Source organism: Coregonus lavaretus, assembly GCF_964263955.1.
Source record: "Coregonus lavaretus genome assembly, chromosome: 32".
NCBI classification, from domain to species: Eukaryota; Metazoa; Chordata; class Actinopteri; order Salmoniformes; family Salmonidae; genus Coregonus; species Coregonus lavaretus.
In genome coordinates this window covers 19,815,776-19,843,027 of record NC_140019.1, presented here as the reverse complement: position 1 = coordinate 19,843,027, position 27,252 = coordinate 19,815,776, and the positions used below count along the sequence as shown (strand labels likewise).

General features: G+C 44.3%; 1 protein-coding gene across 3 annotated transcripts; it reads left to right on the top strand.

Annotated features, from left to right (window-relative positions):
- The first annotated feature begins 559 nt into the window (after positions 1-559).
- LOC311107868 (mastermind-like protein 1) lies at positions 560-21,252 on the top strand. 3 transcript variants are annotated; one of them, XM_084150439.1, is made up of 5 exons: positions 560-2,227; positions 13,142-14,518; positions 16,940-17,155; positions 17,601-17,739; positions 18,700-21,252. In XM_084150439.1, exons 1-5 carry the CDS (start codon positions 1,904-1,906, stop codon positions 19,773-19,775), a joined length of 3,132 nt encoding a protein of 1,043 aa, XP_084006565.1. In that variant the 5' UTR covers positions 560-1,903; the 3' UTR covers positions 19,776-21,252. The 3 variants fall into 3 exon arrangements, with proteins under 3 accessions (XP_084006565.1, XP_084006564.1, XP_084006566.1); XM_084150438.1 differs by having other exon boundaries at positions 13,136-14,518; XM_084150440.1 differs by lacking the exon at positions 16,940-17,155 and having other exon boundaries at positions 13,136-14,518.
- The last annotated feature ends 6,000 nt before the right edge of the window (positions 21,253-27,252 follow it).

Sequence of the window (27,252 nt, the reverse complement as noted above, 5' to 3'; positions counted from 1 at the left end):
AAGTGACTAGGCAACAGGATAGATAATAAACAGTAGCAGCAGCATATGTGATGTGTCAAAAAGGGGTCCGTTTTATGGCTTGGGGGTAGAAGCTGTTCAGGGTCCTGTTGGTTCCAGACTTGGTGCATAGGTACCACTTGCCCTGCGGAGAGCAATTCCCCACACTTCTCTATACGAAGTCCCTGACAGGTACATGCCTCTCTGATGGGCTCACAGGTGCCATCCAACTTCTGACACCAGTGTAGGGATTTGATATAGCTACTAATCAGTCACATCACATTCTTCCAATAAGGAGTGTCTTCATTAGTTGAGCTTACTTGAAGTCTGACTGACTGTGCCATACTTTTCATATGTTTTCAAAGGACACAATGTTGCACATGTTAACTGCAAATTCAAGCAAATGCCATGGTCTCTCTATTTATTGCTTGTTTTCACTGTCAATCTTTACAATGAGGTGGGGACAGCGAAACAGTATCTTTGGCGACACTACCGTCTGGCAAAGCATAAGGTTAGAGAAAAAGTAAAGGAAAAAAACTTGTTCCAAAATGGCGACGAATATCTGACTGTCCATTGGAAAACAATAGAAATAGCAAAGAGGGGCAGAGTTTGATTATTGTCGCAATTTGTTTTTGTTTTGCATTCGACATAACTGCATCATAGTCGGGTTGTGTGTTTCTAGCTATATGGAGTACTTGTGAGATTTTTTTAGAAATTAGTCTGGGTATCATGCTTTGTTATAGTTGGTTTTCAAGCTAGCTAGCTAACGCCGTTACATCCGTATATTGTTGCAGTTGGCTGCTAGCTATCAAGTCATATTATTTGGTTCTACACCGAGGATCAGCTCGCCAGGCAGAACACAGGCAACATTTGGCTAGCGAGTCAAGTTGCGCGTACTTTTGTTATTACTAAGCTAACGTTTTTAGTGTTTTGTAGGTCGGTGGTAATCGGTAACTTGACGTTTTATCCTGCCTAGCTAGCAGAAGTTAATTGCCGGAGTACGTTACTGTAGCTACAGTAGTTAGCTTGCTTAGTAGAAAGAAACTGAGGGTCACTTGGTTTAGCTAACTTCATGGCTAACGTTAGCTAGTTAACGGTAACTGACTTTCACCATGAGACTGGAGTGTTTGTTGTAGCTAACAGGTAACTAACCAGCTCCGTAAAGTTGGGTAAGTAAGTAGTCAGTAAGATGTTTTAAAATCTTAATTGTTGGTAATGTAAACTATAACAATCTTACACGGTGAAATGTTTGTTGTAGCTAATACGGTCCCGTTTAGCGATGGCTAGCTAAATGTTAGATAACTACGCTAGCTACTGTAGCGGCTAAAGTGAAAGTTATGCCGGGCTTTTCTCGCTCAAACTTTGGATGTTTGACCAGAGGAATGTTATGGAGTCCCATACTAGCATTTTAGTGAGCAGCTAGCTTTCCACTAACTTGGCTACATTATTCTCTCAGCTCATTATATTTGACGTGCGTATCTGTGATACAATTAATTGAGTTAGTTTATTAAAGATACATGAGTTTGTAATTTAAACTAGCTCATTCATATAGACACGGCGTGAATGAGCTTTTGCGAATTTGACTAACTAGCCAATGCTGGGGCCTTTAGCTAGCTAACGTTAGCTAGAGACAGTTATTAGTGGCAATATTTTTCATGATGCAGTGCACTATCTACCTTGCTGGCTAGGTAGTTAAATACGATTTTATCAATCGTCTTTTACGTGCGATTTCCGAGTGTTGTGACTAAAGTCTATTAGTAAGACAAAGGTCGACTATGGAAGCAGTAACGTTCGTTGACTCTCTGTAAAAGGGTAGCGGGTAGACGCCCACACTGAAAAGGAGCAAATTCAGCATTTTATCCGGACTGCCGAAACCTGAGTCCAGAGTTTAAAACACTCTTTATTGATGATGGCCGATTTTGTAGTGCCGCGACACAGTGCGGTGATGGAGCGACTTCGCCGTCGAATCGAGCTCTTCAGGAGACATCACACCAGCTGCGAGAACCGCTACGACAACACAGCGAGGGAGCGGCTGGAGATGGAACGGCAGCAGACCTTTGCACTGCACCAACGGTGCCTGCAAACCAAGGCCAAGCGGTCGAGTAAGCACAGGCAGCCACAGCCAACATCCGACCAAGCAGTTCAGAGAGGGTCAGGGACCGGGGGCAACAACGCAGACCCAGGGGATGGTGGAACGCCCGAGCAGAGCAGAAACAGCACTTTGATTGCGGTAAGTTACCATTTCAGGGAGTGGATGCACATGCACTAGAAATATGATAACAGCTCCGTGGCAGTGATTTTATTTGCGCATTCCTGCGTTAAATTATTACTTTTCATGTGCAATTATTGCAAGTCAAGGAAAGAGCATTTGCTATCATTTGTAGTGTGCTCCGTGTGCAGTGGTTGTCATAGAAGAGTTGTAGCAAGTATCATGTGTGCTCCTGGGCGCATGCTGGATGGCTGCTGTCACATGTTCTCATTGTTGTCCTGCTGTGTTTACTAGGCAGCCTTTAGCATGCTGGAGCTCAATGGTCTCAGCATCCATTAAGCGAATAACACAATTTTTGTTGCTGTGGTGAAACTCATTTCCCCCACTATATTAGTTAAAACATAAATTTACATGTAACAGAATATGGAAAGGACTTAGGTTTTTCAACAAGGCACATTGTTAAAGTTGTTCTGTGTCACACAGTGAGGTGTCCACTAGAGTGGTCCATGTATTGTTGTCACTGAAGTTAATGTATAGTCACAGCCATTTTCTAGAGTTGTCACGGGTCTCTAAATTATCAGAATGCTGATAGCACAGCCAAAGTGGGATACCCAAGTCGCATATTAAAAGACTCGGCTTCTCTCTCTTGTGACTCAGATAAATAGCTAAGTATTCAGTGAGTGCTCACACTCCAAGAACATTCTAGTCTCTGCTAATATCTAGGCTTGTTTCTTTCTTCATCAATCATCCAGTTGTCCAAAGGACTTATAATCAACCATGGTGGGAAAAAAAGCTGCTGCCTCCATTGTTTTCAGTGTTGATTAAGGCCCTATCGGGTGTTGGGGGAAATTTCCGTTTGCTCAAGTTACCTCTACTGACCCTGTAGAAAATATCCCTGGCATATGTTATACTCGAGGGAAACTGAAAAGTGAAAAGGAACAATTGAATTACACTTGACAACTTAGCGACCTTTTGCTGTACTACTTCCAGTCTTGTATTTACATGTGTTGTGGAGATAGGAAAAGTAGGATGGAATACATTTTTACATTTTAGTCATTTAGCAGACGCTCTTATCCAGAGCGACTTACAGTTAGTGAGCGCATACATTTTTCATGCAGTTTGGTTGTCTTGGCAGGCTGACCTACCTACCATGGCAGTATCCATTTGGACAGTTTTGTTTTTTGCCATGACCCTACCTGAAGCATTTAGCCTCTGTGACCCCTCTTAACGATGGAATCTGCATTAGGAGAAACAGCGTCACTGTCCGCCCCAGCACCTTTGGTATTGTTTTTGATTTGTGGATAAAACTGAGGCGTGTTGCGCTGAGCAGTGTGGCAAAAGAAATTGCTGTACATATTCTGCTGTTCTATCGCACATGCAATGATGTCAGAGGGGGAAAAACAGTGTTTGTTGTTTGCAGTAACAACTTTGTCATAATATACCAAATGGACGTGGCAGTTTCACAATTAAGGATTCCAATTTTAAGTCTGAGAAATATAAAAGCAATTTTTTCCACATCCCAGGCTTCAGTCACGGCCCAGTAGGAATTGACTGCCTCCCACCATTTGGGCAACAGCTGCATTAGGACAATATAACTAGCCTCTGAATGATGACTCAGGGGTATTAGAAAAGCCAACTCCACCCCCAGCCTAATGCTCTGAGCCTCTGACTCATCATTGCTCTCAGTGCCCTTTCCTGATCCACACAATGCAATGCCACGGTCTAGCTGTGTGTATATCAAGCCACGGGGCAGAACTTGACTCTCTCTCCCATTGTTGATGCACCCTATAACCTAGGAGTAATGTCACTTACTAAGTGACTGTGGCACTGTGCTAGCAAGCTACTTAGCCTGTCTGTCATTGTCACTCTGTGCCATTTTAACAAGGCTCATCTCCAGCCTGGCCAGTCAGTATGAGGTTAAAGCTTGTGCTATAAACTGTCCCCCCAGCCCATAGTTAGACCGGCCAGCCGCTCCGTTCCACTCCTGCACATCCCAGGGAGGCCCATTGTGGCCACACCGGTGGCTTCAAAGGCAAAACGGGCGCTCTCTTTGCGCTGGGCCCGAGGTTTGGAATTCGGCATGCTCCCCTCCACGGCCCAGGCACTAGCTCTTTTGTTGTAGGGCTTCCTCCGTCTATACACATGGTAATTCGTTTCATGTGACTATGGGGTCTGTGGTAGTAGTGGTAGCGGCGGTGGTTGCTCAGAAGGAGGGGTGGGGGAGGCAGAGAGGGGAGAGTGAAAGTCAGAGACCAGTTTTTCAGGTTCATAAAGCACTGGAGTGAGTCACTAGACTAGACTTTCTTTCCTCCGGGGGAATGATTGGGTTAGAGACGAGGCCAGATCAGATGAGCCGTGCACACACTCTTCTCTCTCTAAAGCCAAACAGCTCGGCACAGCCAGCGCACAAAGTGTGAGAGACCAGATCAAATGAGCGGTGCGCTGCCTATGTTGACAACGGTACTGTTGTGTTAAAGTGGAACTGACAGCGTTTTAACTACTTTGCAGATATGAAACAGACAATCAAATCAGTCCAAAATATGAAATTCCCAGTTTATGCTACAACACCAAGTGGTCTAAGGCACTGCATCGCAGTGCTAGCTGTGCCACTAGAGATCCTGGTTTGAATCCAGGCTCTGTCGTAGCCGGCCGTGACCGGGAGACCCGTGGGGAGGCGCACAATTGGCCCAGCGTCGTCCAGGGTAGAGGAGGGAATGGCCAGCAGGGATGTAGCTCTGTTGGTAGAGCATGGCGTTTGCAAGCCAGGGTTGTTGGTTCGATTCCCACGGGGGGCCAGTATGAAAAATAAAATAATGTATGCACTCACTAACTGTAAGTCGCTATGGATAAGAGCGTCTGCTAAATGACACACACAAAAAAAAAAAAAAAAAGTTTTAAAATAGGTTCTATTTGACTCAACGATCCATGACATACATTAAAGCATTGTTGGCAGAATAGATGGATGCAGTTCAACGCATGATTCATATAATTCACTGATACATTTCTTGGTAGTCCAAAAAAATATTGCTGTCAGGTTGTAAATCACAGCTGGCCTGGTACATTGTTTGCTGCCTCCATTCGGGATGCACGGTTTCAGTTTCAATGACTCAATATTTTGGACAAAAACGGACGAATGTAACTAAGGCTGGGAATGTCAATACAATCAGACTAGCAAGGGCAATGATCACTAGTCACTCATAATGTGGCTAATAGGCTACCGTATCTATTTATGTAGCAAGTTAAAACACGGAGCCTAACGTTAGTTAGCTAGCTAGCTGCTAGGAGGATGTCATGTCATTAGACGAGTGAGTGACTGACTTTTTCCCCTCATCGTTTTTCGGTGGCTATACACAGCTAGAGATGCAGGTGTCATTTGTTTAGCTAGCAATAACTTATAATAATAATAATATGCCATTTAGCAGACGCTTTTATCCAAAGCGACTTACAGTCATGCGTGCATACATTTTTTGTGTATGGGTGGTCCCGGGGATCGAACCCACTACCTTGGCGTTACAAGCGCCGTGCTCTACTAGCTGAGCTAGCATATCTCTTGTGTTCGCAAATTCACTCTGGCTATCTAGCTACTCCGATTTCAGAGCACTCTCGTCTGAGTGTGCCAGTGCGCAGAATAACTGATGAAGTTACGAATGTGCAACACCCGCTGAAAATGACCGGTGTCAGTAAACGTAGGCAAAAAAAGTAAGTTAGTCACAAATGCTCTAGATAGCATGTAAACAGCCTAACCAACTCTGCTAGGGCGAGTAAAATGGTCAGTGAGGTGTTCTCATTTGTGTCTGGAAGTAGCCAGTTAGCTTGGGTGCTTGGTTGGGCCAGGCAAGCTGTAGAAGGATGAGTAGGCTACAATTCTCCATCGTCTATCAGTGCAATTTTGACAGCCAACTAGCTGAAAAGGTTTGAGAGGATTTATCTAATGTTCCGTTGTTAGATTTTAGCACATCTTGCTCTGGCTAGCATTAGTTATTGATCTTGTTGTTGATGTGCATAACTGAGAGAGCGAGAGCCTACCTTTTCATAGTTGTTTGATCAATAGGACTGTAAAATTCCCAAATGTTAGACGACTCCCGTGGTATTTGCAGAAATCCATTCAGGTGTATTATAATGATATAATGTCGCAACTGCCTATAAACACACAGTCCAGTTCAATTGATGATGGCAGGCCTGTGTGGTAAATGGCTTGTTTGCATAAAGGCCTACTGTAGCTCTGATTGGCTATGGTGCACCGGTCTGCGTAGACTCCGGTCCTGGACAAGACATGTTTTTACATCTCATCTTTCATCTAGATCGCAGCCTTTATGTGTGCAGGCTGGCTCCACTCGGCTCAGAGGTTTTATTAGCCTCTAATAGGTACAGTTGAAGTCGGAAGTTTACATACACCTTAGCCAAATACATTTAAACTCAGTTTTTCACAATTCCTGACATTTAATCCTAGTAAAAATCCCCTGTCTTAGGTCAGTTAGGATCAACACTTTATTTTAAGAATGTGAAATGTGAGAATAATAGTAGAGAGAATTATTTATTTCAGGTTTTATTTATTTCATCACATTCCCAGTGGGTCAGAAGTTTACATACACTCAATTAGTATTTGGTAGCATTTAAATTGTTTAACTTGGGTCAAACGTTTCGAGTAGTCTTCCACAAGCTTCCCACAATAAGTTGGGTGAATTTTGGCCCATTCCTCCTGACAGAGCTGGTGTAACGGAGTCAGGTTTGTAGGCCTCCTTGATCGCACACGCCTTTTCAGTTCATATTTTCAATAGGATTGAGGTCAGGGCTTTGTGATGGCCACTCCAATACCTTGACTTTGTTGTCCTTAAGCCGTTTTGACACAACTTTGGAAGTATGCTTGGGGTCATTGTCCATTTGGAAGACCCATTTGCGACCATGCTTTAACTTCCTGACTGATGTCTTGAGATGTTGCTTCAATATATCCACATGATTTTCCTTCCTCATGATGCCATCTATTTTGTGAATTGCAACAGTCCCTCCTGCAGCAAAGCACCCACACAGCATGATGCTGCCACCCCTGTGCTTCACGGTTGGGATGGTGTTCTTCAGCTTGCAAGCCACCCCCTTTTTCCTCCAAACATAACGATGGTCATTATGGCCAAACAGTTCTATTTTTGTTTCATTAGACCAGAGGACATTTCTCAAAAAAGTACGATCTTTGTCCCCATGTGCAGTTGCAAACCGTAGTCTGGCTTTTTTATGATGGTTTTGGATGTTGTTCTGGAATTGATTTGCACTTTTCGCACCACAGTACGTTCATCTCTAGGAGACAGAACGTGTCTCCTTCCTGAGCGGTATGACGGCTGCGTGGTCCCATGGTGTTTATACTTGCATACTATTGTTTGTACAGATTAATGTGGTACCTTCAGGCATTTGGAAATTGCTCCCAAGGATGAACCAGACTTGTGGAGGTCTACAAAAAATTTTCTGAGGTCTTGGCTGATTTCTTTTGATTTTCCCATGATGTCAAGCAAAGAGGCACTGAGTTTGAAGGTAGGCCTTGAAATGCATCCACAGGTACACTTCCAATTGACTCAAATGATGTCAATTAGCCTATCAGAAGCTTTTAAAGCCAAGACATCATTTTCTGGAATTTTCCAAGCTGTTTAAAGGCACAGTCAACTTAGTGTATGTAAACTTCTGACCCACTGGAGTTGTGATACAGTGAAATAATTTTTCTGTATATTTTTTTTTGAGGGGGGGGGGGCTACCCGGTTTGCGGAGACTTTACACGAGCTGCCGAGCTAAAACATCTTTGTTCTGGCATGAATTAATTCTGGGGGATTCGGGCGACATGGTGTTCTTGGGGAACCAATGCTCGTCGGTATCACAAATCCTGGGGATAGACTCCTCCTTTCCTCCCTTTCCTTCCATCCCTAGATGATCCTCATGGTATAGATGTACTACACTGATAGTGCATGGAAATGACACTTTGCTTTTTACTGCAGTCTATTAATTGTCCAAACGCACAGCCGCTTTCCCACTCTATATTGCTATAGAATTTTCACAAAATATAAGTAATTCCCAAACATTCTAAGAATTTATTTATTCTAAGAACACCCTATGTGTTTTAATAAAGTCAACTATACGCATTGAGCTTGTCTGACGCTTTAAGCTTACTGTTTGATGAAATAAGTCACAGAGGGAGCCAGAGATCTAGATAACCAGAAGAAGAAACCTTAACCTGACCCAACCATTCTCCTCCTGCTCCTACTGGCTTTCGCAGTTTCTGCCATTACTCTCCTGAAGTTGCCGGTAATAGGCTACACGAGGAGTCTGCAACCTTTCTCATGTGGAATGGCAATTTATCTTACAATTTCTACCGATCTGCGTGCCAGTTATGGTTTTCATATTTATATTAACATCTTCATATCTCAATCATTGTCATGTGGTTAATCAAAATTCAAAATTCTATCCAAATCTAAATGAAAATAATAATACAAACCTAAAAATTAACTTCTATTGCCATTGCCAACTATGTAAAAATAGCCCAAATAAAAACATTGCAGCCTGCAGGTAGAAAATATTCTGATTTAAAAAAAATAAAAAAAAAAATAAAAAAAAATCATATAAATCACATTGGCTACGCATGGTCTGTCTGCAATGAACTTGAAACATTGTATTAACTATTAACTTGGGTCCAGCCTAAGCTTGTGCTAGCGCTCAGAGTTTCCTGCGCCAGTGAGCTCTGGACAGACACAGCTGTAGGCTATTTGCGCAAGGGATAAGAAGCAGTGCTTGACTTGGGCAGGAGCTCACCGGAGCTGAGTACCGGCACCTCAAATGTTCTACTGCTTGAATTCCTTTTCCTCTTATGGAATATTAGCTAAACAGGATTGTGGAGCTCTTGCACCTAAATATAAACAGTACCAGCACCCAATGAGTACCGGAACCTATTTAATTCCAAGTCAAGCACTGAATCAGGTAGGCCTATTTTATGACGTTTCAACTGGATCAGAGCACAAAATTTTTCCCTTTCACGCTGAGTGGTTGTCGAAAGGGAGAGAGCTGGAAATACTTTTCAAGTACATTGAGGAACTATTGTCATTCTCAAGGGATGTAAAAACAGACTTTGTTTGCTTGCTGTTTGAGGTGAAGATACAATTACTTTGAGAAGCTCCACAGCTCATTAGTGGTGGTGCGTTAAGCCAATCAGAAATACTATCATATCCTCAATATGTGTAGAATAGGTTGTGAGCTCTGCAAACAAAGTGTCCACTCCGACAATGAGAACGGTAAAAGACTGGAATAATAATATATTGAAAGCATGAACATAAATTACCATAACCAAACAAACATTGTAGATGAGAAATTATAGGAATTAACGGTAAATGCACTACTGGTGATATATGTAATGGGGAATTGATATACACTAACAATCAAACACAAACAATTCACAAAATGAAGTTATGAAACAATGAATGCACAAATTGGTGGGAGAGAGCGCATTCTGGAGAGAGCAGTGCATCGGGGCGCTGCATAGTCAATCAGACGTCTGCATTGGCCATGCAGCATTTACGGTTACGTGGCCTCTGCAGAAGTCAGGGCATTCATACTGCTTCGCGGAAAAGTGCAGAGCTATTGTGAAGGAAGTTATCAAGGAAGTGAGTTTGTGTTTATACAGGATGTACCGCCCCCACCTACCGTCAACCAGTCATGTCAATGCGGAGCTATACAGAAACCTCCACATTGTTACAAAATTTGAGAGGCGCGATGCGGAGTTCGATTTGGCCTCTGCATGCAGCTGGAGGCTCCGCAATTGCGTCACACCCTCCATATGGAGCCATTTTCAGATCAAGCATAAATTGGCTTTTAGTCTAGGCATTCGCAATGGATTAGTTCACTGAGATGGGCGCAAATATATTTATTTATTTATCGACCAACAGCCTATTGACCAATCGACTAATTGGGGTCAGCCCTAGACTCTAGCATGGAAAAAAACTAAAACGTATTGATCCCGCTTTGTGAAATAGGCTACAACCCAGTGCTGAACTACGATCAGGTCCCGCCATCCATGTAATCTTATTAATGATGATCTAAAAGGCAATCCTGATCCTAGATCAGCACTCTGGCTTGATGAATACGGGCCAAGAGCTGTGTAAAGCTCTCCTAAAAACCCATGTGAAGTTTGACCGTGTTTGACAATTCAGACGGCTTGTATACCTTATGGCAAGCTGCCAGTCCAGTCACAGGAAGCTAACCTAAGCAAAGTCATAAGGTTGCATTACTGCCCTCATAAGGTTCTGTGTCTGACACCATCAGTGACCATCCAGTGACAGTTATACTCTCCACTCCGGGTCTGTTTCTCACCACTGGGGATAAGTAGCTGCTTAATTATTTAATGTCACAATTTTACTTTCTATAGAGATCAAAGCTCTTAATATTTTAAAGGGGTAACTTGCCTCTACACAGTGATGAAAGGGGTTTTATTTCCTTGTGAAACAGTGTAATGTTCACAGGAAAATTAAGCATATCTTCATGCTAGCTGTACCCATAGACTTCCAGTCTTTTTGGTAAGCTAGTTAGCATTGGCTCGCAAAACTACCTCCAACTTCCTTCATACTGGACGCAGATAAATACAAATGATATCCACGAGTTCATCTGACTCTATCCCTTTTTAAATGCAAAAACCAACTTCTCTGAAGTTGAAAATGGCCTAGGCCTATGTAATAAAATAAATAATATGCCATTTAGCAGACGCTTTTATCCAAAGCGACTTACAGTCATGCGTGCATACATTTTTTAAATGTGGCATCGATATTAGTCAAACATTTACTCCAGTGTCAAAATTGACTAAAGTTTTAGGATAAAAAAAATCCAGAAAATCACATTGTAGGATTTTTTATGAATTTATTTGCAAATTATGGTGGAAAATAAGTATTTGGTCACCTACAAACAAGCAAGATTTCTGGCTCTCACAGACCTGTAACTTCTTCTTTTAAGAGGCTCCTCTGTCCTCCACTCGTTACCTGTATTAATGGCACCTGTTTGAACTTGTTATCAGTATAAAAGACACCTGTCCACAACCTCAAACAGTCACACTCCAAACTCCACTATGGCCAAGACCAAAGAGCTATCAAAGGACACCAGAAACAAAATTGTAGACCTGCACCAGGCTGGGAAGACTGAATCTGCAATAGGTAAGCAGCTTGGTTTGAAGAAATCAACTGTGGGAGCAATTATTAGGAAATGGAAGACATACAAGACCACTGATAATCTCCCTCGATCTGGGGCTCCACGCAAGATCTCACCCCGTGGGGTCAAAATGATCACAAGAACGGTGAGCAAAAATCCCAGAACCACACGGGGGGACCTAGTGAATGACCTGCAGAGAGCTGGGACCATAGTAACAAAGCCTACCATCAGTAACACACTACGCCGCCAGGGACTCAAATCCTGCAGTGCAAGACGTGTCCCCCTGCTTAAGCCAGTACATGTCCAGGCCCGTCTGAAGTTTGCTAGAGTGCATTTGGATGATCCAGAAGAGGATTGGGAGAATGTCATATGGTCAGATGAAACCAAAATATAACTTTTTGGTAAAAACTCAACTCGTCGTGTTTGGAGGACAAAGAATGCTGAGTTGCATCCAAAGAACACCATACCTACTGTGAAGCATGGGGGTGGAAACATCATGCTTTGGGGATGTTTTTCCGCAAAGGGACCAGGACGACTGATCCGTGTAAAGGAAAGAATGAATGGGGCCATGTATTGTGAGATTTTGAGTGAAAACCTCCTTCCATCAGCAAGGGCATTGAAGATGAAACGTGGCTGGGTCTTTCAGCATGACAATGATCCCAAACACACCGCCCGGGCAACGAAGGAGTGGCTTCGTAAGAAGCATTTCAAGGTCCTGGAGTGGCCTAGCCAGTCTCCAGATCTCAACCCCATAGAAAATCTTTGGAGGGAGTTGAAAGTCCGTGTTGCCCAGCGACAGCCCCAAAACATCACTGCTCTAGAGGAGATCTGCATGGAGGAATGGGCCAATACACCAATACCAACCTTGTGAAGACTTACAGAAAACGTTTGACCTGTGTCATTGCCAACAAAGGGTATATAACAAAGTATTGAGAAACTTGTGTTATTGACCAAATACTTATTTTCCACCATAATTTGCAAATAAATTCATTAAAAATCCTACAATGTGATTTTCTGGATTTTTTTTCCTCATTTTGTCTGTCATAGTTGACGTGTACCCATGATGAAAATTACAGGCCTCTCTCATCTTTTTAAGTGGGAGAACTTGCACAATTGGTGGCTGACTAAATACTTTTTTCCCCCCACTGTAGCTCCATTATCCTTTCTACATAATTTACATCTGGTTTTAGTCTTACATTTAACCTGAGAACTTTTTACCATTCTGTAAATGATCAAAAATAAATTATTTTACAATGATAGTTTGAACCATGTTTTGAGGCTATACAGTCTGTTTACATTTATAGTATTTACAAGAGTGTGCAAAGCTGTTATTAAGGCAAAGGGTGGCTACTTTGAAGAATCTCAAATATAACATGTATTTTGATTTTATTTAACACTTTTTTATTTTGGTTACTACATAATTCCATATGTGTTATTTCATAGTTTTGATGTCTTCACTATTATTCTACAATGTAGAAAATAGTGAAAATAAAGAAAAACCATTGAATGAGTTGGTGTGTCCAAACTTTTGACTGGTACTGTATATCATTAATTTATAAGTCAAATAATGGATGTAGGAACTAAGGATTACATTTCAGTCATTTAGCAGACGCTTTTATCCAGAGCGACTTACAGTAGTGAGTGCATACATTTTCGTACTAGTCCCCCGTGGGAATCGAACCCACAACCCTGGCGTCGCAAGCGCCATGCTCTACCAACTGAGCCACACGGGACGTTGTGCATTTATTAACTTGTTATTTACTCTAGTTGCAGGAGTCTGTGAAGAGGAAGCTGGAGAGCGCTGGCTCCCCTGGTCAGGTCAACGGCTTCAGCGACAGCTACCCCCCGTCCAAGAAGGCCTGCCTAGACAACGGCACGTCCAACGGCGGCATCCCCCCTTGCTCACCCCTGGACTCCAAGCACGGCATTGGCGCTGACTCTCTCATACCCAATGGTGGAGAGCCCGGTGGCGCCACCGCGGGGAAGCAGGAGTTCCAGCTCAAAGAGATGAAGCAGGAGCCCATGGATGACATCCTCCCCTGCATGCTGCCATCAGGGGGCGGAGCCAGCAACAGCCTCTTCCCTGACCTCAACTTCAACGAGCAGGAGTGGACGGAGCTCATGGAGGAGCTCAACCGCTCGGTGGCATATGAGGACATCCAGGACATCCTCAACGACGGCTTCGAGGACCGCAAGGACCTCCCTGATCTGGCCGGACCCACCCCTGGGACGGGCGCACAGTCTGGGGGAACCTTACAGGGAGGCCTCCTGCTTCCGGACCTGGCTAGCGTCAAGACAGAGTTCTCCCCGGACTCGCGCACCGGCTCGCCCCACGTCAGGCCCACGTCGTCGGGGCCACCAATGCAGCACTCCGCCAGCTCCCCGGCAGCGGCCACCTCCACCGCCTCCTCCCCGGCCCTGCCCCAGCCCCTCGGCCAGCAGCCTCCCCCATCTAGGCAGCTCCCTCCCCAGAACCACCGCCTTCCCCCGGGGCCTGTCTCCAAAGACCTGTCCCCTGCCCAGCAGCTCCAGCAGCTAGCCGCCCAGCAGCAGAGAGCCCAGCAGATGCAGTCCCAGCTCCAACAGCAGCAACACGCTCAGAAACAGCAGCAAGCCCAAAAACAACAGCAACAACAGCAGCAAGCCCCCAAATTCCACCCCCCTGGGTCCCACCCCTGCCGTCCATCTTGGCCACCCCAGTCGGCCCCATCTCAGAGCCCCCTAGGGGGCGCCTTCGGCCTGGAAAAGCCCACCAGCCCCTCCCGCTACCCCCATGACTTCCCCAATAACCCCAAGCCCCAGCTGATGATGCCCGGACAGCCCAACAAGGGCTCACCCAAAGCCGTGGCCGGCGGGTACCTGCAGCCCGGAGGCCCCCACACCAACATGCTGGGCCACCCTGCCCAAGGAACAGGGGCCCCGCTCAGCCACCCTGCAGCAGCAGGCCCCGGGGGCCTGGGCTCTGCCATGCTCAACTACAGCAACACCAAGCCCCTGTCCCACTATGAGGCTGCGGCCCAGGGGCCACCGCAGGGCCCCCCCAGTGCCCAGAGCCAGAACAAGGCAGCGCTGCTATCGCTCCTCAGACAGCAGCAGCAGTTGAAACAGAAACAAGGCCTGCCCTTCAGACCACAGCTACCCCACGGCCAGGTAAGACTACAGCTCATCCTGAATGTTATCACAAGACTGCTCATTGTGTAACCATTACTTTTATGTGACCAGGTTTGATATCATGAAGTAGGCTTAAAAAGGCTTTGTTATAAGAGTCAAGGATCGGGGTCCTGGGTGGCGCAGCACTACAGGTTCGATGTCACAACAGGCCGTGTCCGGGAGCCCCATAGGCCGTCCAGTGAAGGGGTGGGTTTGGCCGGTGGTGCTTTCCTTGGCTCATCGTGCTCTAGTGACTCCTTGTGACAGGGCCGGGCACCTGCAAGCTGACTCCGATCGTCAGTCGAGCTGTGTTTTCTCTGACACATTGGTGCGGCTGACATCTGGGCTAAGCAAGCAGTGTGATAAGAAGTAGTCGGCCAGGTGGGTCATGTTTCGGAGGACGCATGACTCGACCTTCGCCTCTCTCGAGCCCATTGAGGAGTTGCAGAGATGAGCCAAGGGACCAAATTTGGGAAGAAAACAGGGCTAAAAAAATATGCTTGTGTAATACCACTCTGAACACGCCTGTTCAGAGTCAGGCCTGGTTAGTACCTGGACAGGAGACCACCTGTTCAGAGTCAGGCCTGGTTAGTACTGGGACAGGAGACCACCTGTTCAGAGTCAGGCCTGGTTAGTACTGGGACAGGAGACCACCTGTTCAGAGTCAGGCCTGGTTAGTACTGGGACAGGAGACCACCTGTTCAGAGTCAGGCCTGGTTAGTACTGGGACAGGAGACCACCTGTTCAGAGTCAGGCCTGGTTAGTACTGGGACAGGAGACCACCTGTTCAGAGTCAGGCCTGGTTAGTACTGGGACAGGAGACCACCTGGGAATACCAGTGTTAGGCTATATTGGCATTCTGAATAACCGTTAAAAATTTGAGGTCAACAAGTGTATATGAAGGGCTTACACTTACATGACTTGGTTAGGATCATCACCCAAGCCTAACATAATTTCACACTGCTTGACTGGGAGAATAGGAGCTATCAACATTTCCAACAGGGGAAAGACCCAAAGCATGTTTTATACTGACATCAGCAAATAGCATTACAACTGGGGCACAAAGAACATTCCAAGGCCATGTTGTGTACAAACACACACATACTCCCCCAGTTCTACGACGCTGGTGTATGACAGAGTATCATTTTGACATATAATTTTAACATATCATTTCTGGGCAACAATTAAGTACATTACTGTTAATACAATGGTCAAAAAGAAACAAAAATAGCTTCTTAGCAAAGAGCCATTTCTCAAGCAAGGACTTCTAGGACTGTCTGGGAGTAGTAGGGAGGGGAAATTTGAAAATTAGCTGTTATTGGCGTAGCAGTTTGGAACTCTCTTTCTTATTGGTCTATTAACACATTTACCGCCTGGTGATGTCACCAGGCAGGCCAAAACTCCATCCCACCAAAACAGGCTGAAATGTAATGTGGTCTTTTCAAACAGCTCACAGTATTATTCCAACCTCCTAGTGTGGATATGTATATAAGACACAGGAAAATCACGTTTTTGACTGCACTGGGCCTTTAAAGCATACTGCATGTAGGCTGATAGTTGATGGTGAATCTAAGGACTAGCAGGCTTTTTATGTTAGTCAACAAACACAACCCACACACTGTCATTTAGTTTATATTTTGTTCCTACAAGTCTGGCATGGGCCCCACGGTTCGAGGGGACAGTGTGTGTGTCTGGGTCAAGCAGCTGGTTGCTAAGGAGCTGGCATGCAGTCTCCCATGGGGGGTTGGGTGGTGGTGGGGGGAACCAGGGAGGGGACAGCCACAACAAAGCAGCCTTTCATGCATCCCTCTCTACCTCGCCTGTCCTCCACACCAGTGTATTTTAGGAGTAGCCCCCCCCCCCTTACTCTCTCTTAGCCCACTTGGGTTTTTTCCTCTCGCGAGAAGGGACTCTCTCTTCCCTTCTTGCTCTTCATGCCCTCTCTCCCCCTCTCCCTGACTCAACTGTGTTCTGCGGCGTGATGTGTGTGGACGGACCCAAAATATCCCCCGGCCGGAGCTAGAGGCCTGAGGCTAGCCCCTGATAACTCTGGCCAACTTTCCAGATGTTTCTATGGAGAGATGGTTAGCGCTGTGATTCTCACAAAGTGATGAACTTTCAAACTGAAGTTGTACAACCACATTATTCATTTAAAGCTGTGTTGATTAGGGACATAACTTTTCTAGTTTTTTAGGTAAAGCTTGAGCTTTGATTTGAGTGCTTTTTCCTTTGCTTTACATCAAACCGTAGGTACCCAAAGCAAAGGACCAATTTTCCCCATGTTATTTCTGAACAAATTCCCTCCACTTTTTTGACTAGGCCCTAAAGCCTTACCTCAGACTCAACGCAGTCTCACTCCCTGTCCCTCTGGTTGACATTAGTGGAATAACCAGACAATTTTCCCCAATTTAAATTTTGCAGGAGCAGAACTCGTACCCTGCCGCACCGCAGGGCCCTGGACCTGGCAACGCCATGGCCACCCAGCCGGGGGGGCCCGGCAACGGAATGGCGGGTAACCACGGCAACGCAGCCTACCTGTCGGGGCAGGTGGCGGCGGCGCTGAAGCAGCAGCAGCTGATGGAGCAGCAGAAACAGTTCCTACTGGGCCAGAGGCAGCAGCTGATCATGGCCCAACAGGTCAATACCCGGGGTCAAGGGTCATGTACTGCTGGTTCTTCGGTATTGTAGGTAGAATTTGGGTCTTGGATCAGGGTCTAGGAGCAGCTTACCCCACCCTCAATCATAACCACAAAATACAAAGAGAACAGGCTTCGTGGCTCATTCACATGATTGGTTTCAACTTGCCCTATTACTATGTAAAGACAGGATCTCTGTCTGTTCTACCCGACTGGGCCTGCTAGTGCTGGGTCAGCAGTGTTCTACATGTTGTCTATTAGTAACATATACACAAGGGGGAGCCATTTGTCTGCATGTAGAAGTGGTTATATGACTGGCAGTTTCACAGTAGGCGCTTTCCATCTCTGATCCTTGTCCAAGAGTATGTATGGGGAGGAATAGCAGTCACCGGTATATGCATGTATGACACATGCATGCTCTAATATGTATGTTTTCTGTGTTTCAGGAGAAACGGCGTCAGCAGCAAGAGCAGCAGCTCCAGAGGCACCTGACCCGTCCCCCTCCCCAGTATCATGACCAACAGAACCAGCAACCTGGGGCACAGAACAACCCCTTCCAGCAGCAGCAGGTCACCCAGTTTACAGGTAAATAAGACCCTATGTCACCACGTTACCTCCAGTGTAGCATAACCCCCCCCCCCCCCCCCCCAGACACTCCTCCATGGTCTTAAAAGGGTATGTAGGGCTCTAATCCAATCCTCCACCTGAGTTCTGGCTGAAGTGTACAGCCGTTCACTACCCTTTATGGATTTCAGATCATTGAATTGGCAGGATGTAGTTTCCTCCATGTTTAGCCATATTGTTTTAATTCATTACACTAGGGCAGCAAATTTTGTTTTTTGATGACCCAAAAAGTTTCGGAAGTTTCCTTCAACCCAGCTGAATAAACAGGCACAACCCAGTCGCTTGCCACAGCCCGAAACAAATCGACCATGACCTATGTAAAAACCAGGTCTATATAGGTTAGGGGTAAGAGGGCGATTTTGGAACCACAGCTAAACTCTCTACCACTGCTTGCATTTCCCATTGCTATTGAATATGCACCTTTTTGAAAATGTCTGGTCGTGGGCCAGAAGGTTTGCTCGAATGATGTGACTCACACAGAACAACTTTGTTTGGCAGTAAACTAATATTACCTTCATCAATGCAAATGTTGCTTACCGTATGATTCATTTGAATGGTAAACCAGAAATGAGGTCTGTGTTCTCTCGTTGCTGAATACATTTGCTCTTTGTTCTGTGTCTTTGGAGAGAACGGCTGCTGTCTCAATGGTTTCTGTCCTTTTTACTTCATAATGGCATGAAATTATTGTGGTAGCTAGACCATATCAATTCCTTTCTGCTATCTGCTTTCATGAAAGAATAATGACACAGATATGGAGACATGGAAAGCCATTTAAGTATATTGAGAGAGACTTGGTCTTCTCCTGTAATGTGTTTATTGATTAAGATTGCATAAGGATTACACATGTTTTTATAATTCAAAGGTTAGCTTTTCAGTTGTCATGTTTTTGTGACTCGCTTCTTCTGTTGCTTCTTCCTGCAGGCTCGTCACAGCCATTGAGCAACGTGGGCTCGCTGGGAGGCCCTGCCCCCGGAGCTCAGCGAATGTTCCCCCAGACGCAACAAGCCATGATGGGCATGACCATGGGCCAACAGGGTGGTGTTGGCCCCACCCCTGGCGCCCCCCCTGCCTCCAGCCAAACAGACATGAGCCTCTCCTCCTGTGGGGGCGTTATGGATTCTGCCTTACAGCATCAGGTACTCTATAGCAACATGAACATGCACCCCTCACACCCCTCCCAGCAAAGTTCCATGCAGAGGCAGCCTGTAGGCAATATGGGCGCCCCCTACCGACAGAACATGCTATCCCAGCAGCAACACCTTAAAAACCAGCCCAACGCTGCCCTGCTAAAACAACAACAACAACAGCAGCAGCAGTTAGCCAGACTACCCAGCTCCATGCCTGGCGGCAACATGCCCAGTGTTATGCCCAACGCCATGCAGAGCACCCAGAGCCAAGCCTGGCAGCAGCAGGGCATGCAGCAAGCTATGGGTGCCCAACAGTCTCCCTCCAGCAACGGAGGTCTCCCGCCCAATGCCTTTGCCAACCCCAACACCTTCCACATGCAGCAGCAGACCCACATGCCAAACAAAATGCCTGTCGGTAACACCCCCTTCGGCGCCAATGCCAACAGCAGGCCCATGGGCGCCATGAACCCCGCCCAGCAACAGATGATGCAGCAGGCCCAGCAAAGGACTGCAGCCAACCCCCAAGTTTCCCTTGGGCAGCCATTAGGCCCAGGTCAAGTCTTACCCAATCAGCAACAGCAGCAGCAGGGTTCCCAAGGCCAGGGGGTGTTACCGGACCTGGGGGCCTTCGGTCAGCCGCAGGGGGGGCATTCGGTCAGCCAAGGGCTCCAGTGCAGCCAGCAGGGCTACCAGGTCAACAGAACTGCTAACCAACAACAGCAGTTGCCGTTTGGCTACAACACTGGGTCAGGGGCTAGCAGTCTGCCCAGCTTCCCTGGGGAGAGTGACCTGGTGGACTCTCTGCTGAAAGGACAGAGCACGCAGGAGTGGATGGACGATCTGGATGAGCTCTTAGCTAGCCACCACTGATGAGTTTTAATTAACGGGTGAGTCTCAATAGTCTAGTGGATTCCTCTTTTCCATCTGCGCCAATGTTAGAGCTGGATGGGTGAGAGCAAGTGTCTGCTAGGCATTCATCTTCCATGTTGTGTTCACCTTGCCTTTTCAAATCAGTAGATTAAGACTGAGAGGAGATGGGGAGAGGAGATGGGGAGAGGAAGCCTTCAGGCAAGTGAGATGCATCCGTTGAGTTGGTGAGAGGGAATGTTGGTGTATGTGTTCCAAACCAATTGCCATTGAAATGCAGGAACAGCGAGGGTTACTAATGGAATCCTGTTACTGTTCTGACACTGCTAAGAGACCGTCATCCTCAGTATTGTGTGTACTGTGTATATAAGTTTAGGAGAATGATTGGATGGGAATGATGGTGTGCAGGACCAAAACCCCTCTGTTGATTCCTATTGGAGTATTTCCCCAAGACTGGGAGACGTATACAGAGAACTTTACTACTATTACTACTACTGAACCTGTGACTCAGTACTAAACCACTGAATCAAGGGTGAATCAAACGCTGCACACACAAACACACACACACACACACAAACTTTGCCTACGCTTACCAAACAAGCACCACCACAGTAGAGGTGCATAGTTTGGTTTCATTGCCCCCCTACCCGTCCTCTGTTTGTTAGAAGTTGCGGCCTTAAATGCAAATGAATGCTGTATGTAGCAGAGGTGACCTATTAACACATCCCCCCCTATGTAAAAAGTTGGTGGTGATACACTAGTTATTGCTCATAAATAGACGTCTGCCATCTCTCCGCTACTCTCAAACCAACGACAAGGTGAGCTAAGGAGACTCAACTGTGGCGGCCATATTCATTTGGTTAGCCAGTGCCCATTAGTTGGTAAGTGTGGACCCATATTTTATAAGAGACAAGACTGTTCCTTTGTTAGTTGTGCAATGATCCCCCCCCCCCACCCCCCACCCCCCCATGGAGGCAGGTGACAAAAGGGGACCTAGTCCCAATATCACGCAATTACACTTTTCAATTATGCTTGTATCAGGTTTCTAAAATGGTCTCCCTTTAGGTTCCTTACCATGTTTGACCAGGTTACACACGAAAATCACTGTCTTTATTAAACATTCAGTCCACTGTCATTTCAATAACCAAGCTATAAGATAATGTATGGATAGTGGAAATCATTGCATTAAGACACATTTTACTTTTGCCTTCAGACACATTGCAGACAATCTTTTTACCATACCCTTGAACGACAGTACAGCCAGACTCTTGTAAATATTTGAATTTGTTCATCCTCTTTTGTGTCAGGCTCCTTGTACATTTTTCTATATTATTTTGTATGTATGCTTTTTCCTATTGTTCTGAAGATGGATCTTATTTTTATATGTATATTGCAGTGGATTTTTGTAAGTATTTTATACTTTTAATATGCTTCTCTGTAAAACAAGAGTATTATGTAAATATAGTTATTTAGAAACGGACCCTGTGTTTTGTCTTAGTTTTTTTGTGTGCGTGTGCGTGAATTATAACTGGCAAGCATTAAAGTATTAAGTGCTAATGTAAGGTATGAGTATAATCCTGTAGAACATTGAATTCCTATGTTTCCCATTCCACTTAATCATGATGATGATAATGATTTACTTTCTTCCATCTGTTTTCTTGTCCTTTCTTGTAATTCTTTTTGCATCATATATCACAGGAATGGCCAGCTCCAGTCTTCGGGGGCCTGACTGATGAGCCTGACACACTTTTGCCCCAACCCTAGCTGACACACACTGGACTCAAAATCTACTATTCATGATCTCCAGTTTAGAATGTAATACGTTTATTAACTTAAAGTTTAATCAGATGTGCTGGGGAAAACGTGTCACTGACACTAATCAGGACCCAGAGGACTGGAGTTGCCCAACCCTGATACACTACGTATTTGTTTCAGAAAACTTCTACATTAATGTGGCTGCTACCATGATTACGGATAATCCTGAATGAATCCTGAATAATGACGAGTGAGAAAGTTAGACACACAAATATCATACCCCCAAGGCATGCTAACCTCTCACCATTACCCTCTTAACTTAATCACTCATCATTATTCATTATTTATTCATGATTATCTGTAATCATGGTAGCATCCACATTCATGTAGAAGTGTTCAGAAACATACTCTATCCTTATTTACAATAAAAGTGACAATGCACCCAACAAGTTTGTAGTCACAAGCTTGATCTAGTCTGTGTGGTAGGAATATAGGACCAAATAGTAAACTATTGACTAAATGTAATACACTGTGAATTTGTCCAAATAACTATGACACCTTCAAATGGGGGGACTAGATGCATAATGCTTTCATTTCTTAAACGGTAAAACGTGTATGAAAATATGCTCAAATAAAAGGTGACATTCTTTACTGTCGCCTCATATTAAACATTTGATCTCAAATTCTGGAGTATAGAGCTAAATTAAGTGTTTCCTTCACTGTCCAAATAAATGCGTAGGGGAGTATATAGCATCTATGCTGATATAGCATTGATAGACATACGTAGACAGACATGAAAGTCTGCTCCTTGACCATTGCACTGGGCTAGCAGGGGTGTAATCATTGTGCCGATTATTCTTAAGCGGAAGAAGCATAACGAACCGGGGAGGGACATACCTACATTTATCCAATACAAACTCTCGTTTTAGTTGCAAAATGGAAGGAACTGGTTGGACTAATGATCAAACCCCTGATGACACATTCCATTGGATAATAAATTACCCACATGATCCAGGCCACTCTAAGATCAGGAAGTCGCAGCCTCTCGCCCTGAGTTGACACCTATCTGTTCACTCAGTCAGGGAAACAGTTAGCATCTGAACACCAGGTTGGAAGGGCAGTAGACATGCTGGATCAGGTAGTGCTCATTGCAGGAGTAACGGTGTTGGGTGTGTTAGAGCAAGGTAAGTTGTTCACTATACGTTTATAGCTTTATGCAGCGTTTACATTGTTGGAATGGCTACCTGCAGATTAACGCGCAGTTTACTTCTCACTCCAGGTGATCTACGCCAGACGCAAGTATTTAGTCTCACCGCCCAGCACCTCGGGACCCCCAGAGTTTGAGAGGGTCTTCAGAGCTCACTAAGTCTGCTAGTGCTGGTACATCAGAAATGTTTACTAATGTCTTTACTTACTTTACCTACATATCATTTAAGCAATTAATTTACTTGTCATTCTTCACCTGCACTCAGAAATTGATGGCACTTGAGAAATGACTTAGTCTTGAGAAATACCCTAGAGAATTGACCTAGTCTTGGGAAATGTCCTTGCCTTGAGAAATATCCTAAAGAAATGTTCTAGTGTTGAGAAATATCCTAGAGAAATGTCCTAGTCTTATCAAACACTATGGGAGCATTATACTAGTGTGGGTGGGTATTTAGTTTTTGCTCTACTTGAGAAATGTCCCCCAATATTTAGCAGGTAACATACAGACCATAGATGTAGCCAGTAGACCTGTGTGCTTGCTATACAGTGCATTCGGAAAGCATTCAGACCCCTTGATTTTTCCACATTTTGTTACGTTAGTCTTATTCTAAAATGGATTCATGCACAAACAAGGTGTGCGCATGAACGAATAAGATAACAAAATTATGCAAACTGAATTGTACCTTGCATGGTGGAAAAATACACATTTGATTTAATTGTATATCACAACACTTAATGTGTTGTGAACAGTGTTATGAAATGTACTATTTGTAATTGTATATAATTGTGTTTATGTTGCTGGACCCCAGGAAGAGGATCCTTAATAAATACAAATGTCCCACCAGTGGCAAATCTGGTGTTTTTAGATAGAATTCAAGCTATATTAGATCAAATACAGACAGTAACTATTATTTTAGCAGGCGGCCTAAATCATACATTCAATCAGATTGGCAGACACTGCAATAAAAAAGGCAGATGCAAGGAACCTCCAAAGAGGCTGAACAATGTCATCTCTACAAATAATTTTACAGGACACCTGGAGATTACTATTCCAAACTACAAAAGACTACTCATTTTTTTTCTCAAAGTAAGAAAAGCTATTCAAGAATTGACTAAATTTGTATTTCCAAAAATGCTCTCAACAATTTACTGGGTTCAAAAATCTACGTCCTGGTGATATCGGATCAGTATCCGGTATCATGCTTAATTACACCAACAAAGTACACTTAGTGACAGAATATGGAGAATGAACAGAGCACATCTTTTAAGACTAGAAATTGATTAAATATGCACTATGCAGAAATAGTTTGCCTAATTTCAGTTTGTGACAAAACAAACAAGCAAGTATAGTGTAGACAATCATTGTACCATAAACCACAGTGAAATATTGTAATAATAATATTGTATATTCAGCTGTTTTGAAGCTGGTGTACAAAACCAAAAGTAAAAGACGCAAAAACTAAACTTAAGGACGGGAAGCATAGAAATGGCACACAAAGAACAGATCTGCCACTTCTTAGACTTGCATTCAATGAGTGACAGATCTATAACACAAATGTCTATGTGAATTTGGTCCGGTCTCCCCAAAAGTTACATATTGCCGCTTTAAATACGTAAATGAACAAATTAAAAACTGTTACCATTACAAATGTAGACATAGAGGACAAAGAAAAGCCGAAAATAACTGATATTGGCACAATATGGAGGATGTGGTGGAACATAACTAATGAAAATGTACGCTTAATCCAGTATAAATTAATGTATAGAATTTATTACATGAGACCAAATTCTACAGCACAACGGAAGAGTCATGTCTTAAGTGTAAAACTAACAATGACTCAATAATCCACGCCTTCTGGGAATGCTATAAAGTCCAAAAGTTATAGGCAGAGTTAGAAAGTTAGCTCTCAGAAATATTACAATGTAAATGTACTTTTAAGACTTGGCATATGTGCATATTTCAAGACATGGCATATGAGGGTGCAATGAGATACCCGATGGGTTGGACAATACTTTTCTCGTCAATCATCTTGGAAAAAAATGGAAATCAACCAATCCTCCATCTTAACACAATGGAAAGGTCAAGTGCTTTATTATCTAAGTGTTGAAAGTGTGTGAGCGACGGAGGAAAAACAACATGGTGCAGTTTGAGGCCACGTGGTTGAGAGTGCGGGCGCTAGAGAAGGGGTGTGAGCAGGTTGGTCTGGGCAGGGGTGATGTAGATGTTTGTGTGCGTCTGTATGTTGTCGTTTGTATGTGTATGTTTTGTATTGTTTAAAAAAAACAATCTTACACAAAATAAAAAGGAAATCACTGATATGGCGTATTAGATTAGTGATTCTCAAGAAAGGAAGTAAGGAGTGATTCATTTTCAAGTATAGGGTCAGAATCAGAGCCATGAGTTGGGGCACAGTGTTCCCTCATGATTAAATGGCAGCAGAAGGCACATTCTACATGTGGATACTATTCTATTTGCAGAGTTGTCACAATGGGGTGGTCGGTTTACTATTAGCTGGCTAGCCTTTTGGGGGCCCTAAGCAAGATACTCCTTTTGCCCTGGGGAGACATTTGAGCATTTAAATCTAATTTCCTGCAATTCTACACATTTTTCCATGACTTACAGTGCATTCGGAAAAGCATTCAGACCCCTTGACTTTTTCCACATTTTGTTACGTTACGTTACAGCCTTATTCTAAAATGGATTAAATAAATACATGTCCTCATCAATCTACACACAATACCCCATAATGACAAAGCAAAAACAGGTTTTTAGACATTTTTGCAAATGTATAAAAAAATAAAAAACATACCTTATTTACATAAGTATTCAGACCCTTTGCTATGACTCGAAATTGAGCTCAGGTGCATCCTTTTCCATTGATCATCCTTGATGTTTCTACAACTTGATTTGGAGTTCACCTGTGGTGAATTCAATTGATTGGACATGATTTGGAAAGGCACACACCTGTCTATATAAGGTCCCACAGTTGACAGTGCATGTCAGAACAAAAACCAAGCCATGAGGTCGAAGGAGTTGTCCTTAGAGCTCCGAGACAGGATTGTGTCGAGGCACAGATCTGGGGAAGGGTACCAAAACATTTCTGCAGCATTGAAGGTCCCCAAGAACACAGTGGCCTCCATCATTCTTAAATGGAAGAAGTTTGGAACCACCAAGACCCTTCCTAGAGCTGGCCGCCCGGCCAAACTGAGCAATGGGGGAGAAGGGCCTTGGTCAGGGAGGTGACCAAGATCCCGATGGTCACTCTTACAGAGCTGCAGAGTTCCTCTGTGGAGATGGGAGAATCTTCCAGAAGGACAACCATCTGTACAGCACTCCACTAATCAGGCCTTTATGGTAGAGTCGGACAGAAGACACTCCTCAGTAAAAGGCACATGACAGCCCGCTTGGAGTTTGCCAAAAGGCACCTAAAGACACTCAGACCATGAGAAACAAGATTATCTGGTCTGATGAAACCAAGCGTCACGTCTGGAGGAAACCTGGCACCATCCCTACGGTGAAGCATGGTGGTGGCAGCATCATGCTGTCGGTCTCACGGTAATTGACCGTTAATTAACAAACACATTTAGCATCTCTTGGCTTCCACACATAGCCTACAAGCCACTGATGCAGACCTTTGGAACATCTACATTTAAAAAAGTCTAATAAATCCATGTAATATAGCCTACACCTTCACAGAAGCATGATATGAAGAAAATGTAGTCTATTTCAGAAGAACAGAATAGCATACTCTGAGTTGTCCTCATGTTAGGTCCTGATCTGGCTATGCCAAATGGCTGTGGGCTACACTAGTTCATTTAGCAGACAAGATTTGCTTAGAATTCAGTGTCATTCTTTTCTTTTATAGTATGAAGAATACAAATGAACAAAGCTGAATAAAATGGAAAGGATATTTTCTCTAAATTTGAGTGAGTGTGCACATGTGGCTATTCTGTGTTGAGCGCTTAACAAATAAATAGGTATTCCTATATGCTTAATTTAGAGTTATTAATATAACTAGTTCTACAAACTTTGGGCTATATGTTTTGATTTGTAATACATTGTAAGGCTGCATGATGCGACTAATGATTTGGGGAAAGTATCTTGAAAGCATGAGCTCTGCTGTTTTTTGCGCAGGCTGTACACACTTCATCATTCACAACTTGACAAGCACTTGATAATGCCTTTGAATTTCACGGCAGCATCACCTTTGTGTGGCTGTAATGCACCCTAAAAAAATCTATGCCTTTTGCGGCCAGTGGCCGTTGTGCCCTTCTCCCCGAGTGCTGCTCGCTCCGAAGCACCTCTCACTCACATGGCTCTCCATCACGTGATCGGGTCTTTCTCACATGCTGCAAGTGAAGACAGACACATCGGGGACGTAACTGTGCGCGTCCTTATCCAATTCCGAGGTGCATATTGAAGATAATGAAAGAACTGTCCACATTCACTTTTCGTCAGCCAACAAGATGAGTAGGCCTAACGAACCGCAAAAACACTAGCCTTTGTCAGTCTACTATC

Bases quoted from the DNA above. Each gene is read 5' to 3' on its own strand.
- LOC311107868 (XM_084150438.1), top strand. From the start codon at position 1,904: ATGATGGCCGATTTTGTAGTGCCGCGACACAGTGCGGTGATGGAGCGA. The intron at 2,228-13,135 runs GTAAGTTACCAT...TATTTACTCTAG, and splicing joins GAAACAGCACTTTGATTGCG to TTGCAGGAGTCTGTGAAGAG. The intron at 17,740-18,699 runs GTAAATAAGACC...TTCTTCCTGCAG, and splicing joins GCAGGTCACCCAGTTTACAG to GCTCGTCACAGCCATTGAGC.